This window comes from Heterodontus francisci, chromosome 7 (genome assembly GCF_036365525.1).
Source record: "Heterodontus francisci isolate sHetFra1 chromosome 7, sHetFra1.hap1, whole genome shotgun sequence".
NCBI lineage: Eukaryota > Metazoa > Chordata > Chondrichthyes > Heterodontiformes > Heterodontidae > Heterodontus > Heterodontus francisci.
This window is the reverse complement of record NC_090377.1, coordinates 129,383,400-129,401,561: the sequence shown is the minus strand read 5'-3', so window position 1 is coordinate 129,401,561 and position 18,162 is coordinate 129,383,400. Positions and strand designations below refer to the sequence as shown.

Below are 18,162 nucleotides of genomic sequence, written 5' to 3'. Positions count from 1 at the left end.
CTCGGTGGGCCGAAGGGCCTGTTTCAGTGCTGTATCAATAAATAAAATAAATAAAACTCTCTGGGGTAGAGAATTCCAGACATTCACTACCCTCTGAGAGAAGAAATTCCTTCGCATGTCAGTTTTAAATGAGTGTCCCCTAATTCTGTAACTATGTACCCTAGTTTGAGATTCCCCCACTAGTGGAAACATCTTCTCAATATCTACCCTGTCAAGCCCCCTCAGAATCTTGTACATTTCAATAAGATCACCCCTCATTCTTCTAAACTCTAATGAATCAAGGCCTAACCTGTTTCGCCGTTCTTGATAAGTCAACCCCTTCATCCCAGGAATCAGCCTCGTGAATCTCTTTTGAACTGCCTTCAATGCCAGTATATCTTTCTTAAATACAGGGACCAAAACTGTACACATGTAAGTATAGATATTAGTAAATAACAGTCGCCCCAACACAGCCTCCTGTGGCACACCCCTCACTACATCTTTCCAGTCTGAAAAATGTCCTTTTATGCCTACAATTCTATTTTTGGTGCTGTGACATGTTGGTGAAGGTTGACATGATTTTTCGACACTGCATTGTATTCATTGTACAGAAACCTGAAAAGGGTTGCCAAGGGCTCTTTGTGGAACCCTATTCCTATCTTCCCTTACAGGTAGGTGGGGTTAATGGAAGCTTCTGTCATGCATCTGCTCCAAAGCCAATGAAAGAAATATTTGTATTGATATAGCACGTATTATAACCTCAGGATGTTCAATTTTGCTACGTCAACTGTCACGCTGTAGTTCCAGTCTCTGGCCACCAGGTGGGTCTGTGCAGTGAGTTTCTCAAGTCTCTCCCAATTCTTCTCTAGCTTGTATATTAAAAAAAAAATTATCATTCGACTGTGGGTAATGCCACAAGCAATTTAATAGTAAACTAAAAAGAGGATAGATCGTCAAAAATGAAATGTATAATCCCATGAAAAGGATAAATATTCTGGGAAATTCAAGGAATTCAAGTACAACTGGAGAGTGGACATTCAGTCTGTGAAGGCCAATCAAAAGGTGAAGTGATAGGCAGAAGGTTTGTTCAGATTCTAAATAATTTGAGTCTGTTCCCAGTCATCACCTGATTGTGAGCTTGTACAATGACTATTTCATTAGGTTCAGAGTAATGAGTCGAATATTCACGTAATAGGAATAATCTATCACCTGTCCCAATTATTCAAACTCCATATCCTGCACTTTATATGCTTCACTTCAACATTTTGAACAAATTAGGATAACACGAACGAGGCTCAGAAATTGAGAATGGTGTAAAATGCAGTCGTATTTTAATAGTTTTTGACTTTCCAAAAGCAAATCATCCTCGTGAGAATTAGAATGCATTTACTATTTATTCCCACTAAATGTCAGCTAAGTTTAGTAAACAGCATTCCCAATTTTTAATAATAGCTGGTCGGATTCTCACAGGGACCCGCTGTTCATTATGACTGCACACTTCAGCAGTCGGCACCAGTAAAGCAAGGCAGCCAATGGCTTTGACCTTCCTGTGGCAAGGCTGAATATGAAATATGCCTCTTGTGCTTCACTAATATGTCAGAGCTGTTGTGAAATGATTTCACCCCAGCAGGGAATTCACAAGTCTTATTCAGCAATAACAGCTGTAACTGTAGATCATGGAGTGTTAATTAATGATCTCTAATTACTTATCGAGAGTCACAGCAGCAAATTCATATTCATGGCACTGGACGGCTGCGTTAGACAATCTACATGAAAAGCAAGGCAGTTTGTCCATACTTGCAAGATTTTATACCACCATTTTACATTAAATGCATTGAATTGTTTTGTTTTGAAAAAGTGGTGGTGTACAACAGTCTCATTCCAACTATTTACATTTAGCCTCAAAGGACCATCTCACAAACTGTGCTTCTGGCAATTAAACGGGATCCAAATTGGCTCACTTTCGCTCTTTGTTTTAATGGACTTCCCAGCTGAGAAATGACCCCGACAGTTATTCCTATTGCATTGCTCATTGCTACTCAGTGGGATCCCAGGAATGACTCCTCTTTGAAATTTTAAGAAAAAAAGCAATTAGAATGACAGAGAGCATGACAGTTACTGAGCCTCCTTTGCAGAGTTTGGTGGGATATTCATTCACATGCTTTGCAACCTTGTGATTAATCGTTAATATTTCTTTCACTGCAAGAATTCTCTGACGCTGACTGTTAATTTTGGAGACTCCATTACCATCACTATATGGCATAAATTTCCTCTTGCAGGCACTATTTGCTCCTGTTTTTACTTGTATTTGTCTGTCTGCATGATGGAAGAATGCTTCTGAAAGCATTGTACCATTTATAAGCCATAGCCTTCCTAGGAGAGAATGGAACAGGCCGTGCAGAGGCACTACTAATTGTTATGTTTCCATTGCGTTGTTGGATATATTATATATATATGATTTATCTCAGAGCAATGCCAATATCACACTTGTATTAAATCACCAACTGGTTTATTTACATTACTTTAAAATATCTCAGCACTTATAAGATTTCAGTACAATGCCTTCCTCAGAACAGTCTGTCTCTTTTAGTTTCAGTTTCAACTCTTAAGCTCCACTCATAGGCTTAAGCAATCAAGCACAGTGAACAATGGTCAGACTAATACAATCAAACCCAGATCAATCAAACACTGCACTGATCCCATTCACTTTCAGTTAAAAATGAAGGGACAGCAACCCTGGAGCAGCTTTATTACTGTACCAACCCACCATACCATTGAATGGTCAGGTGCCAGTTTGTGCCCACATCGCCCGGCCCAACAAATTCGTGGCCTTGGCTGTTGGGTGTAGGAGACCAAGGAACGTTGTTGCTGCATCAAGACAAAGAGAAAAATCAAAGAGAATCTGCATGGGCCAATTTCACACCCATCCACTTCAGGACTTGAGCTCGGAATCCTAAGTTGATAAATAACTGCAGTACTGAGGAAATTCTACCTGGTTGTGAGTGCCACCATTGCGATGAGATGTTAAGCGTAGATCCCATCTATTGGTTGTAGTGGTCACTAAAAACCTCACTATTTGAAGAAGAGCAGGACTTCTCGTGCCGTGCTGGCCAACATTGCTCCCTCAACCAACACCAAAGCTTATTGGTAATCCATCCAATTGCTGTTCATGGGATCTTGCTAATTGTCTACCATATCTGCATAAGTGATAATCGCTCCACTTCAAAGTAATTTGTTGTATGTGATGTGTCTGGGATATTTCTGAGGGATGTGACAGGGTTCTGTGTATAAATGCATGCCTTTTTTTCGAAGTGACACCCTACAATGCAGAGTATGCACAGAGCGATCGCAAATGCCATCAATGTGTGTGAACATTTTCCAGCCTGCCAGTATGAATGCATGACGTCGCCACACAATGATGTCATCACCCCTCAAAAGCTGTCTCCATTCACCCGAACAGTACTCCGCTCCCTCCCATCACCCCTCTTCAATTGCCGCTTCACCCTGCTCGATCCCCCCTCAGCCACTCACTCAGCCCCACCCCCCCCCACCTCAGCTACCCGCTCCCGCACAACCTGCTGCTCTACCCCTCAGCTACTTGCTCCACGCCTCCCCGTTTCCCCCCTCTCAGCCATTCATTCACACCCTCGACGCTTTCTCCCCTTGCCCCCGTCTTCCCCAATAGCCATTCCCCACCTTGGCCACTCACTCCTACGTCACCCAGTCACCCCTTGTATTGCTTCTTCGGTGGCATGGCAGAGAACGATCAAAGGTGGGAGCAAGTGGCCGAGAGGAGGGAAGCAGCGTGGCCTGGAGCTAGTAGTTGGAGGGGGGAAAGTGGGGAGCGAGCGGCTGGAGAGCGGAGTCAGGGGTGGGGGAGGAAGGGAGGAGCAGAGAACGATTGGTCCAGGGGAGTGAGGGGGAAGCAGTGGTGAGGTCTGGAGCGAGCAGCTGAGGGTGGAGTGGGGAAGCGGGAAGTGAGCAGTCAGAGAATGGGGTGGGGTGGGGGAAGTGGGGAGTGAGCGGCCAGAGGCGGGGGGGGGGGGGGGGGGGGGGAGAGCGGTGAGGCCGAAGCGAGTGGCTAAGGGAGGGCAGTGGCCAGAGAGCGGGGTGGAAGGCGAGGGGCAGCGAGGAGCAGGGAGCAAGCGGCTAGACAGCGGGGTGGAGGGTGGGGGGCAGTGAGGAGCGGGGAGCAAGAGGCCGCAGGTGGGGGGAGCAGCAAGGCTGGAGCGAGTGGCTAAGGGAAGGCAGTGGGGAGCTAGCAGCAAGGTGCAGGAGGGACAGGCAAAGAGAAGCGCAACAGCAGGGGGGAGCGGGGGACTTGGGGTGGGCTGGAGGTGGCGATGGCAGCCGTTGAGGGGATTTTAGGGTTGAATTTGTTTTTTGTGATAAATTGCACAACGCCATCTTTAATACTGGCAGCTGCCTGAAACGTCGTAGACAGTGACATTGTGGTGGAAGAGGCTGCATTTGTGCATGTGCTAGTACTGCACCACCTAGTGGTTGCATTGTCAGCAAACGTAGCCTTCTTTCAAAGCAGTTTTGTCAACAGAAATTGCTGACTCGGCAGAGGTGTGACGACAGCAACATCAAGTTAGCCACATGCACTAATTTTACTATAAAACAAAAATGTTGAGGCTACTAGGGCAGGTCAGAGACTGGATATTCTGACTCCCCAAAGATTCTCCACTACCCACAAGACACAAGTCAGGAGTGTGACCAATACTCTCCATTTATCTGGATGAGTGCAGCTGCTGCAACAACACTCAAAAAGCTCAACACCATCCAAGACAAAGGAACCTGCTTGATCAATAGCCCATCAACCACCTGAAACATTGGCTCCCTCCACCACCGATGCACTGTCGCTGCAGTGTGTACCCTCCACAAGATGCACTGCATCCACGCGCCAAAACTTTTTCGACAGTACTTCCCAAACCTGTAACCTCGACCACCTAGAAGTATAACAATATCATCACCTCCAAGTTCTCCTCCAAGTCACTCACCATCCTGACTTGGAATTACAACACTGTTCCTTCTTCATCGCTGGGTCAAACTCCCGACCTAACATCACTGTGGAAGCACCTTCACTGCACAGAGAAGGCACAAGATGGTGGCTCTTCACCATCTTCTCAAGAACAACTAGAGATGGGCAATAAATGTTGGTCTTGCTGGTGTCGCCCACATCCCAAGAATGAATGTAAAAAGTAAAAAAATATGCCACAGACACTCACACAGACAGGCAAATGCAATTCACATGAATATATTCACATAACAAATATCTACCACTATTCAGCAACAAAGGAAGTAACCGCATACAACGCTGAAAAAACACTTGCACAGTCTAGACTGAATTTTGTGCAGGCAGTGGAGGTCCCGACACTGGGTCAGGAAAGCTAGGGGAACCCTGCATTGGCCGTTTGGGGGCAAATGACTGCCTGGTGCGGGGTCCCTTTGAAGACCGGCAGAGGGCCGGCAGCTCAGCAGCTTCAGCGGCTCAATTGGGACTGCAGATAGGCCTGGGCACCATGAGCAGCACTGGAGCCCTGGACCAGAGGTAAGTGGGATGGGCTCACCATTGAGAGCGCGGGTGGGGGGGGGGGGGATATTGGTGCGGAGGTGGCCTTTGCCACTGGGGGTCACAGATTGCCCAGAGAGGAGGCCTCCCCCCTGCAAACTAGCCCCCAGGGAAGCTGCCTAGTTTTACTGGGTGACTCCACATGTGGTGAAGGCCCCCCCCCCACTGGTTAAATGCCACTTAATGGCCTCAATTGGCCTCCGGGCTAGAAGGACATCCTCTATTTTCATTTTACCATTTTACTAACATGCGCACAAGAAGATTAAAATACACATCAATGCACCATCTAAAGTTGAGTATTGAGATCACATGTTCAATGAGTGTCAATTTCTCATTTTTTATTTACTAATCAGAAAAACAACTTTTAGTGTCTGGATTTTCACTTTGCCACATGTCACGAGTGGCTAATGTCTTCGACACCACTGCTTTCCAGTGTCTAACAACAGTGTTGAATGGACTAGTTGGAACAAAAGGCTCAGACGAATGTCTCGGCAAATCATTAATTTCACCAATCACTCACAGGCGTGAAGATGTGAGTGTTGATTTCCAATCGGGCAATCCCAGCACGGAGTGGTACTCGCAGGGAGCGCTGGCCGGATAAACCTGGGCCCTTATGTCCTGAATTTCCATCCCATTAACTTAAGCGGGTGGAAAATGAGGGGGCTGTGGGGCCAGTGATTCCCCGACCAGCGCTCTCTAGAACAACGCTCCTCGATTATGGAATCGACTGTTTTATATAATGTTCATTAGCCATTTGGTTTTAAACTGAACATTAGAAATCCTATCTGATCCTATCTGAACAGAGATGTAAAGGTGTGATACTTACACGCCACAGTGGTGTTGGTGGGAACGATTATAATATCTGCAGTTGGCGGGTCGCGCACGATATCCTGCCAATGAATGGTGTTCACATAGCAGAGAAACTTGTTCTGGTCAATGTAGATGCCTCCATTCAGGATTTCTGTGGAAGAACAGAATGCAGGATTGAAGAAGTACCTTAATAAACACAATGATTTTCTCAATTAGGATCAATTGCTGCTCCCGCCCTCAATGGAAATCCTATCTTACTCACTTCCTTCAGGCAACACCAAAGGCAACAAGTGCATTTTACATTCCCCAAGATCACTGCAGAGTGTCTTTACTTTTGCATAAGCTACTATTTCCAATCTTCGTGCTTGGCTCTACTCTACCAAACTTGACTAAGGTTGCTGAGGCATTGAATGCAGCTTTAAACATTACTGCATGACAACCACACCTCTCCCCCTCAGCAAAGTGCCCACCCCTACACCGAGGTGTCTTTGAGAAAAAGCGGACAAGGGGCTAAATTGCACCTGTAGCTTAAACACAACGCTGCAATGCAGTCTGTAGTTTTACAGTATGGCTAAACAGCAAAGTTAACCACCTGACTTACAAGCTAAGACATAAAATCATGGCCAGGAATCTCTTCGCATCTACTTCCACGCCACTGCCATAACATTGCCGCAAGTGCGGCGTGATCCTTAGCGAAGTTACAGCAGTGCAGCGCTGAGCGGCTTCCTGACTCATGTCATAAAGATGGGGGCTCGATTCGCGACAGGGAGATCTGTGTATGAATGTTGTCAATTGTGTATGAACCACACTGAATTTTTAAACATATCCCACTGTCAACGGCCTCAGAGCTTTTATTGCAACAGTAAGCTTAACATTTTGCTTTGCTCGGGGAAGTCGTGTTTTGGAGCAAAGGCTAAATTTTCCCCTTATGTGCTCCCGGCACAGAGCTTGACCCAATGAGAGCCTACATCAGGAACTTGTGGGCTCACTCCCTGTTGGAAATCATGAAGAGCATGCCTGCGATAAGTCAATACGCCCTTCTGGTGAGTAAGACTCTGTGATGGGAGTCCCCATTTGGAAATGTTACCTCAAAGTGTCATTTTTAAAAATGATGTGTTCCCCCTTCGAGTTGTCTCATCACTTCTTCTGGAGGTGCTGATTCCTTGGCATGGTGCCAGTCTATGTGGACATTCATGTGTGAGGCTGGGCAATGGCAATGGTTGTTGCCAGGCTACTTGATCGGAGGGTCACACAAGAGACCAAACCTCACCCAGCAGCCACACAAGTGCACTTTAAACAACAACAATTAATCTGACATTCAGTCCTGCATTCCTGAGCTGTGCTCTAAAGGTGAACCTCTACAGAGGGATGACCAGTTCACAAAGGGTGTCCTCAAGAGGGGTCAGTCGTGGGTCAATTGGTAGCACCCTCACCTCCGAGGCAGAAGGTCATGAGTTACAGCTCAGGCTGAAACTTTAATGCATTACTAAAGGAGTGCTGCACTGTCTGAGGTGCCATACTTTAGTGGAATGTTACAATGAGACCACATCCATCAACTGCATTCATACAGTACCTTTAACAAAGCAAAACCACAAGGTGTATTACAGAAGCTTTATCAGACAAAATTTGACACCAAGCCACATCGGGAGGTATTGGGGAGGTGACCAAATGCTTGAAGAAAGGGATAGGTGATAAGGAGCATTGTAATAGAGAGAGGTAGCATGGTGGAGAGGCTTAGCGAGGGAATGCCAGAGCTTGGGGCCCAGAAAGCTGAAGGCACAGCTGCCCAAGCAGCGAGGAAAATCGGGGATGGCCAAGAGATTTCACTGGAACTATCAGACACCAATCAGCAACTGGAAACTCTGGTTGAATTAATTTTCCTCCTTCCATGCCATTATTGTTATATCACCTGCAACCAGCCAACTTAGCATTGACCAGCCTGCACTTGTTTGGCTCAGCTACTCACTGAGTAGCAATTGTGCCGCCTGGCCTATAGAGAGCTGGTGTCAATTCCAATATTAATGCAAATAGCATCCTCTAATATTCGAAGGAATCATTAACAGTGCCATCACGTGGCACTTACTCACTATAATAGCTTGCTCACTGACACCCAGTTTGGGTTCTGCCAGAACCACTTGGCTGCAGACTTCAGCACAACCTTGATCCAGACTTGGACACAAGAGCTGAATGCCAGAGTTCAGGTGAGAGTATCCGCTCGTGAGCTCAAGACCGAGGGTGCCACCAAAAGGTCCTCGAAAAACTGAGGTCAACGGGGAGTCAAAGGGAAACGCCTCCAGTAGCTGCAGTCATACCTGAAACAAAGGAAGACGGTTATGGATCTCATTGGACGCTCATCGCAGCCCCAGGGTATAGCACAGAAGTTCCTGAGGAGAGCATTCTAGGCTCAACCGCCTTCAGATACTTCATCAGTGACTTTTCCTCATCAAAAGTTTAGGAATATGGCACCTCCATTGCCAAGTCTCCCACCATCAATATCTTGGAGGTCACTGCTGACCTGAAGCTTGACTGGACTGGCTATTTAAACACCATGGCTGCAGGAGCAGAGCAAAGGTTGAACATTCATTGACAGGTGGCTCACCTCCTGACCCCTCATAGCCCCTCCCCCACCTACAGGACGTGAATTAAAAGGCTGAAAAGAAACAAAACAAAGCCAAGAAAAAAAACGAAAGCAAAAGGCTGGGTCAGGAGCATCTGACAGTGACTTCGAGCTGGATGTGGAACGAACTGTAAATAGGTAACGATGAAAATCATGACAGTCGAATGCTAACAATTTCTTTTATATGGAATGTCTCAGCATTTTTTTCATTTCCTGCTTCAATTTCCAACTATTGATAATTTAAGAGCAACTAAAAGTAGTATTTTGTATTTTCCAACTACTGCATTGATTTAACAGTTCTTAGTGTGATGGAATATTCACCAATTGCCAGGAAGAGTCCAGTCACACATGCAAGAAACTCCACACTATCCAGAACAGAGCAACTTATTTGATCAGTGCCCCAGTACATCAACAGAGCATTGTGGATGTACTATGTACAGGATACACAGCAGCAACTCACAAAGCTCATTTCATCAGCACCTCTCTCCATGCGGCCACTGCCATTGAGAAGGACAAGAGCAGCAAAGTCCCAGGAGCATCATTTCCTCCAAGTTCCCCTCCAAGTCACACTGGGCCATGTGTCATCGTTCCTTCATCGCCACTGGGTCAGTATCCTGGAATTCCCTTCCTAACACCATTACGGGAGTAGCAGGCCTGCAGTGGCTCAAGGAGAAGGCTCACCATCAGGGCAACTGGAGATTGGCAAGAAATGGCAGCTCTGCCAACATTGAGAGCAAGAGGCAAAAGACATATGAGCCCAAACAAGTCACTAATCAGCCAGAGTGAAACAAAAGCTGCTAATAGGAGACTTCTCCAGTGAACTGGATCACATGGCCAAAGCACAACTGGCAGTTCCAGCCACTTTTCAATATTCAAGCCAAACAACCCTCATTGCACTCATCCCAGCATCAGCACATCTGAATACAGCATCATTTCTCACCAATCTGCTAATAGCAAAGAATTCTCAGGACACAGTAGAGAATGAATGGCATTGGTTTTATTCACCTTAACTGGTTGTGGTTCAGGCACAGTGTGTTTTACCCCAATGTTGCCTCTTTGTGACAGTTTATGGTGTACAGCTTCTTCCTCTCCATGTGCTCTCTTCTAAGTAGTTCACTGTGGAAGAAGTGTGTGAAGTGGAGGGCTTTGCATGCCGATGGGTTCCACGAATGATGGTTATGGCCAAGCAACACCTTGTTTTGAATCTGCAGTTGGCCCTGAAATAATGGGTGGCACAAGTACTGATGAGGGTTTGCATGCTGGTTGACACAAGAATTGTATTTATTTGAACAGGGACAGAGACAGTCTAAGAGATACCTCCATCATTTCCTGCCATTCGCCTACTGTTGGGAACTCACTCAACAGGTGCAGAGATCCATGTTGGAAGGGGACTTCTGAGCAGCAGTAAGGTTGTGTAGCCCTGCATTGTGGCAATGTCAATCTGTGTCAATCAACATGGTGCATCTAGAGAGTTCAGATGTCTACAGATTGGATTCCAACATCCTGATCAACAACAGCAACTTGCATCTTATAGCACCTGGGATTGGTCAGAGGCTAGGAAATCTGCGGTGAGTAACTCACCTCATGACTCACCAATGACTGTCCACCATCTACAAGGCACAAGTCAGGAGTGTGATGGAATACTCTCCACTTGCCTGGATGGGTGCAGCTCCAACAACACTCAAGAAGCTCGACACCACCCAGGACAAAGCAGCCCGCTTGATTGGCACCTCATCCACCACCTTAAACATTCACTCCTTTCACCATCGACGCACAGTGGCAGCAGTGTGTACCATCTACAGTATAAAATTGTTGTTTTCCCTTACATTGGTATTCTTGCGGATTGTCCTGATGAGTGCAAGACGAAAAGCTTTGACATCATGTCTATATTTTCAGCAATATTTAAATATATCATCGTTCCTAAATTGTCGCTGAGTCAAAATTCTGGAACTCCCTTCCTAACAGCACTGTGGACTGCAGCAGTTCAAGAAGGCAGCTCACCACCATCTTCTCAAGGGCAGTTAGGGGTGGCAATAAATGCTGGTCTAGCCAGTGATAACCACATCCCGTGAATGAATAAAAATATTAAAAAGTGATGCAAAGAAAAGATTATACCCCAGGATCTGATGCAATTCAATACATATATTAAATCTACTGGACATAAACAGGCCATCAGCCTAACTGATGTTTATACACCACACAAGCCTCCTCCCACTAGAACTCCACTTCCAACCCTGCTCCTGTGTACCTCTATTCCCATCTCTAGCATGATTATATCAAGCCTCCCCTTAAATGATCAATGCTCTACTTTTACCACTGCATGTGACATCGAGCTCCACATTCTCACCACTCTCTGTGAAAAGAAATTCCCCCTGTGAAAGCAACATGCATCAATGTTGCCTTGGATTTGGTCTGGTGACATAATTTGCTAATCCAGTTTGGAGGTGAGCACTTTCATTAGTTTGGTGACAAATAGCCGCTTGCTCCACTCTGTTCAGCTGAGATGAACAACAAATCCCTCCTGATTGCAAAGAGGTTGAAAAAAATAATCCCCGCAGTAACGTGAACATCTTAACTGTGCCTTGTCAATTAAATCAAATATTAGATGAACAGCAGCAGAAAGAAATCAGCTGTTAAATATAATACCTCCCTGCTGCTGTCACCATATTTTTGACTTGTGTGATTATGTTCAGCTGCAAAATGTAACACAATGGAGGTGTCATTGAGAAAAGAGGGTGTTACCATATCAGGACGGCTGAGTTACTGTGAGAGTTGAAAAGCAATCCTGGTGAATTCCAGATGCAAGAGTATTTTGCACTATGTTTTACTAAACCAAAAAGACTGACTCTTGGCAATAGAGCAGGCAATTTAATCTATGCTCCCACTGAATGGTTTTTCAATAGGAATGGCTGTAACCTAAGATGTATCCCATTTGACATTTCAATAAGTTAAGGAACTGAAATGTGCTAATAATTCTTGTATACACCACTAGGTTTGATTAAATTTTTTCATTACCAGGGCTTATGCACTGTGTACTCTCCTGCTTATCATTTTACAGCTCAGCTTTGACTGAGGACTATTAAGCTACACAGCAAGACACTGGAACAGGATGTATTATACACAAGCATATTTTTGCCATTAATAATTTTAACCATTTAGATCTCAGAGTGGCATCTCCACAGAGAGCTCAGTCTGATTTATAGCAGCGTAATTAGATAATAAATAAGAATTATTCCTGATCCTGTGGGACCTATAACTTTGTAGCACAAGATTAATTCTTGCATTTATTATAAGTGCAGCAAAAGAATACGCAGTTGGTGGAATTTACTAGCTGCAGTAACTACAGGGAAATATGCCCATTAAACAAACAGAACATAACAATAAAAAGCCCTGTACTGCAAATTGCCAAGTGTGATTTCTAACATATTGGCCTGGAAACCCGCCCTCCCCGCCCACCATGTGATTTAGCGTCCCTCTTTAAAAAGAAACGGAGTGAATATTAGCAACACTGTGCCAGCCAATGGTTTGGAGGCAAGGCCAGACTTGTGGTCTGAATTTACAAAGCACAGCAAAGGCAGTGACTACAACAAACAAGAGTCTTCTGAGTACAGCAGGATTATTTCTCCAGAAAAATGCAGTGAGTAGAGGATGGTTACACATTTCAAATTATGGGCTGGATTTTACTGGGCTCCCGAAGTCGGGCTCCGTGGCGGGGCGGTGGGCTGGAAGATTGTTCTTGCAGAGGCCCGCCATGGAGCCCGACGCTGGGAAGGCTAGACCAATCTTCCAGGTGGCGGTGAGGCTCTGTGGCGCCCCCCCCCACCCCTCCCACCCCCCCACCGGACTCCCCATCACTGGGCAATGGGACCTGACTTTGCATAGTGAAATGAGCACCCTGAATACATTTAAGTAAACCTACCTGGGATCTTATGGGCCCACCATGACCTTCAGTGCAGCAGCCGGCACTCCTGTGCCTTCACTTCCCTGTCTAGGGAAAGCAGGTATGACGCTGGTGGGATTGCAGGGGATGGGGGGGTAGTTCAGATTTTTCGTGCAGGAAGGGGGTAAACTGGGTCAAATAATGGTCATGAGCGTAGGGGATGGTGGGAAGGGGTGAACTTTAAACTTTGTACGGTATCGGTGGAAATTCATATTTCAAAGGTAAGTGTTTTGTGGGGGAGAGGGCAAATACTTAATTTTATTTGTATTGTGGAGTGGGAAAGGGGTGATAGAACTTTTATTGCAGCAGTGGGGGTATGACATTAAAAATTTAAATTCACCGGCAGAGCCTCTGCCGTTTAAAAATGGCGCCAGCACCTGTGCACAGACAGCTGACACCACTGCCGGCACGTGATTAGGATGGGCAGGCTGACCCGAGTATTCAAATAAGCTGCCACACGGTAGATTGTAGCAGCTCAAAGGCTGGGATGCTTATAAGTGCTGCTCGGCCTCCAGTATTCAGAAGCAAAGCGAGGGGAAAAACTGGAAAGGCAGCTACAGTGCTCTGCTCTTTCAGGCTGGCAAGGTAACACATGGATCATACTCTCCACTTCTTCCAGGAGGCTCATACTCTCCACTTCTTCCAGGAGGCTGGAGGCATCGTAGCACTGATTTTTGAACTCTAATGGAATCAAGGGATATGGGAATGGGGCTGGGAAATGGAGTTGCGGTAGAAGATCAGCCATGATTTTATTGAATGGAAGAGCAAGCTGAAGGGGCTGTGAGGCCTACTCCTGCTCCTTTTTCCTCATAGGGCCAGTAAATTCTTTGTGGGGGTGGGTGGTGGTAATATCTGGTAGGCTGCATTCTGTTGACATGGTGCCTCACTCTCCTTCCCTCCAAACTGTGCTTCTATAGCAATGACATAGAGCAGCACGGCCGGGAGTTGCCATACCTGCTTATAAGGTGCTCTGACTGCTGGGTATGGGGGGCACGGGGTGGCTGGGGGAAGTTAGAGAAGAGGAAGACTTGCATGTATATAGGTCTTTCACAATCTCAGGGCATCTCAAAGCATTTCAGAGCAAATTAAGTACTTTTTGAACGGTCGTCACTGTCATAATGCAGGGCTCCAAAAATCTTCAGGTAGTCTGATCCAGTGGCGGGCAGATTTGAACAATGGCCACAAATCAAAATATTTTCAAACTGCTATAATAGTTAGCCAAAATTTCCAAACTCTGCACGGCTCACAGATACCTCACTTTCACCTCACTCAGGTGACACAGGCAGTGGCAAGGCCCCTTACACTTCAGTCTGACTTCAATGACCTGAGTGCGATTGTGTGGGAAAACCAGCAAATGATCATCTACAGCGCCATGGGTGACCATATGCAAACGAGGCCTGCTGAAATTCGGATAAAGGATGGTGGGAAAGCTCAAAAAGCACAGAGACACCTGGGAAGGTATTTTGTAGGTACGCAAGTGACAGAAAGGACTTACATCCAACTCGGTTCACTAAAAAAATGGTACTGCGTCATTCCAGCATCATTAAAAGAAAGAACTTGCATTTATACAGCACCTTTCACAACACTAGGATGTCACAAAGTGCTTTACAGCCAATGAAGAGCTTTTGAAGTGTAGTCGCTTTTGTACGTGGGAAATGCAGCAGTCAATTTAAGCACAGCAAAGTCCTACAATGGCAATGTCCTAATGATCAGATAATCTATTTTTAATGATGTTGGTAGAGGGATAAATATTCACCAAGGACACCAGGGAGAACTCTCTTCTTCTTCGAATTAGTGCAGTAGGATCTTTTACATCAACATGAGAGGGCAAACCAGGCCTCAGTTTATCTCCTCATCTGAAAGGTGGCACCTTTTAGAGAGCAGCACTCCCTCGGTATTGCACTGGAGTGACAGGCTAAATTCTTTGTTCAAGTCTCTGGAATGAAATATGCTTAAACTGTTGAAGAAATTCACCCTCATCATGTGCTGACCAGCCAATTGTGTAAGTTAGGTTACCCGAATAAATTTACCTTTTCATATGTAACTACCTACATAGCACTTGTGCGTGCCACATATCGGGGCACTGTGCACCATCATAGATCAATTCCATATATAGTACATATTATATAGAGTAATGGTTACCAGCAGTCTTGCCCGTCTAAGAGCGAAGTCCAAAGTACGGAAAGTCCTCATCAGGGAACTCCTCTTTGCTGACGATGCTGCTTTAACATCTCACACTGAAGAGTGCCTGCAGAGTCTCATCGACAGGTTTGCGGCTGCCTGCAATGAATTTGGCCTAACCATCAGCCTCAAGAAAACGAACATCATGGGGCAGGACGTCAGAAATGCTCCATCCATCAATATTGGCGACCATGCTCTGGAAGTGGTTCAAGAGTTCACCTACCTAGGCTCAACTATCACCTGTAACCTGTCTCTAGATGCAGAAATCAACAAGTGCATGGGTAAGGCTTCCACTGCTATGTCCAGACTGGCCAAGAGAGTGTGGGAAAATGGCGCACTGACACGGAACGCAAAAGTCCGAGTGTATCAGGCCTGTGTCCTCAGTACCTTGCTCGATGGCAGCGAGGCCTGGACAACGTATGCCAGCCAAGAGCGACGTCTCAATTCATTCCATCTTCGCTGCCTCCGGAGAATACTTGGCATCAGGTGGCAGGACCATATCTCCAACACAGAAGTCCTCGAGGCGGCCAACATCCCCAGCTCGTACACACTACTGAGTCAGCGGCGCTTGAGATGGCTTGGCCATGTGAGCCGCATGGAAAATGGCAGGATCCCCAAAGACACATTGTACAGCGAGCTCGCCACTGGTATCAGACCCACCGGCCGTCCACGTCTCCGCTTTAAAGACGTCTGCAAACGCGACATGAAATCCTGTGACATTGATCACAAGTCGTGGGAGTCAGTTGCCAGCATTCGCCAGAGCTGGCGGGCAGCCATAAAGACAGGGCTAAAATGTGGCGAGTCGAAGAGACTTAGTAGTTGGCAGGAAAAAAGACAGAGGCACAAGGGGAGAGCCAACTGTGCAACAGCCCCGACAAACAAATTTCTCTGCAGCACCTGTGGAAGAGCCTGTCACTCTAGAATTGGCCTTTATAGCCACCCCAGGCGCTGCTTCACAAACCACTGACCACCTCCAGGCGCGTATCCATTGTCTCTCGAGATAAGGAGGCCCAAAAGAAAGAAATATAGAGTAATGGTTACCAGCGGGTGCTTATAAGGTGGATTTCTTCCAGTCCTGTACCTTTTAATGGCACTGATTCCACATATACTGCCACCCTCCAGCATCTCATTCAAGTGGCCAGTCCTTAGGTGTAATCCTAAACAATGAGTGTCAATGACCTATTTGACCAAGAGGAGAATGGAGGGGTGTTGGACAAACCTGGGAAGGTGAGCTGCGAACTGATTCAGTGTAAGTGCAGAAAGGCAGGACTGGTGAGAGAATGATGCCACAAAGGTGGCAATCTCTATCCTCTCTCAGATGACTTGGTAAGCTAATGGAGCACCACCACCACCATGGTCAAAGAGCTTGCTACCATTTACTGTCAAGGTTCATACGTGAAAAAAAAAATGGCCACTTGGGTGATTTACCAGAGGGCGACTGGCAACTAATGGAATTGCACTCCTGCACCAGTCAGCAAAGGCAAGACACAAATCTGCTTTGTTGAAAGGTACCTTTACAAAACAAAGGCAGCTATGAGTAACGTGCATCACAGCAGTGCACACAGTGCAGGAGGTATTGCACCTAGTGCATCTTGAATTGCTCCTATAAAACAACTGTGGCGTCAGCTTGGATCAGCTTGCAGCACTCCCACCTCTGACTCAGAAGGTTGTGGGTATAAACCCCACTGAGCTCATAATTAAGCTGATAATCTGATGCAGTACTGAGGGACCAGAGGTGCAATCTTTTAAACTGTGATCCCATCTGCTATTCTGTTGGTTCAGGTGGATGTTAAAGATCTCAGGGAACTATTGAAAGGGAATTCTCCCAGTGCCCTGGCAGCATTCCTCTCTTAACGAACACCAGCAAAAGCAGATCAATCAGTCGTTTGTCTTAGTACTTGTTTGTGGATTCTGCTGATGTACGAAATAGCAACTGTGTATGCATATGTAAAGAGCAGTCAATGCATTTCAAGATGTGATGAAGATCTATAAGAACACAAGCCTATAATTCATTTTTAAAGTTGATTTTTCATGATCTGAGGCCACCCAGGAAGCTCCAGAGCAGCTGCAAATTCCTTCTGAATGTTACCTGGAATTTTACCACTCCATGATGGGCGCACTGACTGAATTTCCGATGTGGGCCAGGATGCTTGCCAATGATATGTACTCGAAAGATTTAACCTGTTATTTGAATTCTGCAATTTTTTTAAAAAACATTAAGTACTAGTCCAGATGATTATGAAAATTCATTTAAACAGGCTTTCTGGTTGCCATCACATTGCTGTTGTGGGACCTTGCTGTATGCAAATTGGTTGCCACATTTCCCTTCATTTGTAAGACTGAGACTATTTGCTGCTTGACAACAAGCGACTTGACCAATTTATCCATCATGCTCTGTGGTTGTGTTGAACTAAAGTTCAAGTGTATTTGCAAAACAAGACGGTGAGCAAGGACAAACTGTGAAAACGTCAACCAGATGTGTCAAAAAGTCATTGGCCAAAGTCTCTCCCTCATTCCATCTATTAACTGTATGTAAGTTTGATGAACCCGAGTGACTTTGCTGCAGCCAAAGGAAATAATGGTCTGGCCAGTCACTAAGAAGACTACAATCAATGTGGGCTTCATCACTTGTGAGTGATTGTAGGTGCACTGTCTGCATCTGTTTAATGGACAAAGAGTTTGGAAAGTTCTGATAATATAATTTATAGCTGAAGTATATTAAGTCTCAACAGTGTTACGTCTAGTCAAACTATACTAAGTTTTGACAATGTAACTTGTAGTTGAAATACATACATGTGGTTTGACTTCTGTCTGGCTGGTTTCGTGGTGTCCTTAGTAAACCTTGTGCCCGAACTAAGTAACAAGTGTGAGCTACAGATTGGCTACCGAGATGGGACATATGTCAAGTGACATGGCTCAGTCTGATACCCTGATAGTAAGACAATAGATGAATTTATTTATGAAGCATGTTGCAGAAAAATTACGCCTGAAGGAAGGGTGTGCTCGAATATACTCAATTGTCCTGAGGGTCTGGCTATAAGACAGAGAAATGGATGCAAG

At 45.7% G+C, this 18,162-nt stretch overlaps 1 protein-coding gene across 3 annotated transcripts in view; it reads right to left on the bottom strand.

The window, feature by feature from the left end:
- LOC137372320 (receptor tyrosine-protein kinase erbB-4-like) overlaps positions 1-18,162 on the bottom strand; it is a 1,059,900-nt gene that overhangs the window by 444,424 nt on the left and 597,314 nt on the right. For all 3 annotated transcript variants that reach the window (XM_068036154.1, XM_068036155.1, XM_068036157.1), the window contains exon 4: positions 6,381-6,515. In XM_068036154.1, coding sequence (XP_067892255.1) covers positions 6,381-6,515 — 135 coding nt within the window. The remainder of the gene's footprint in view (positions 1-6,380; positions 6,516-18,162) is intronic.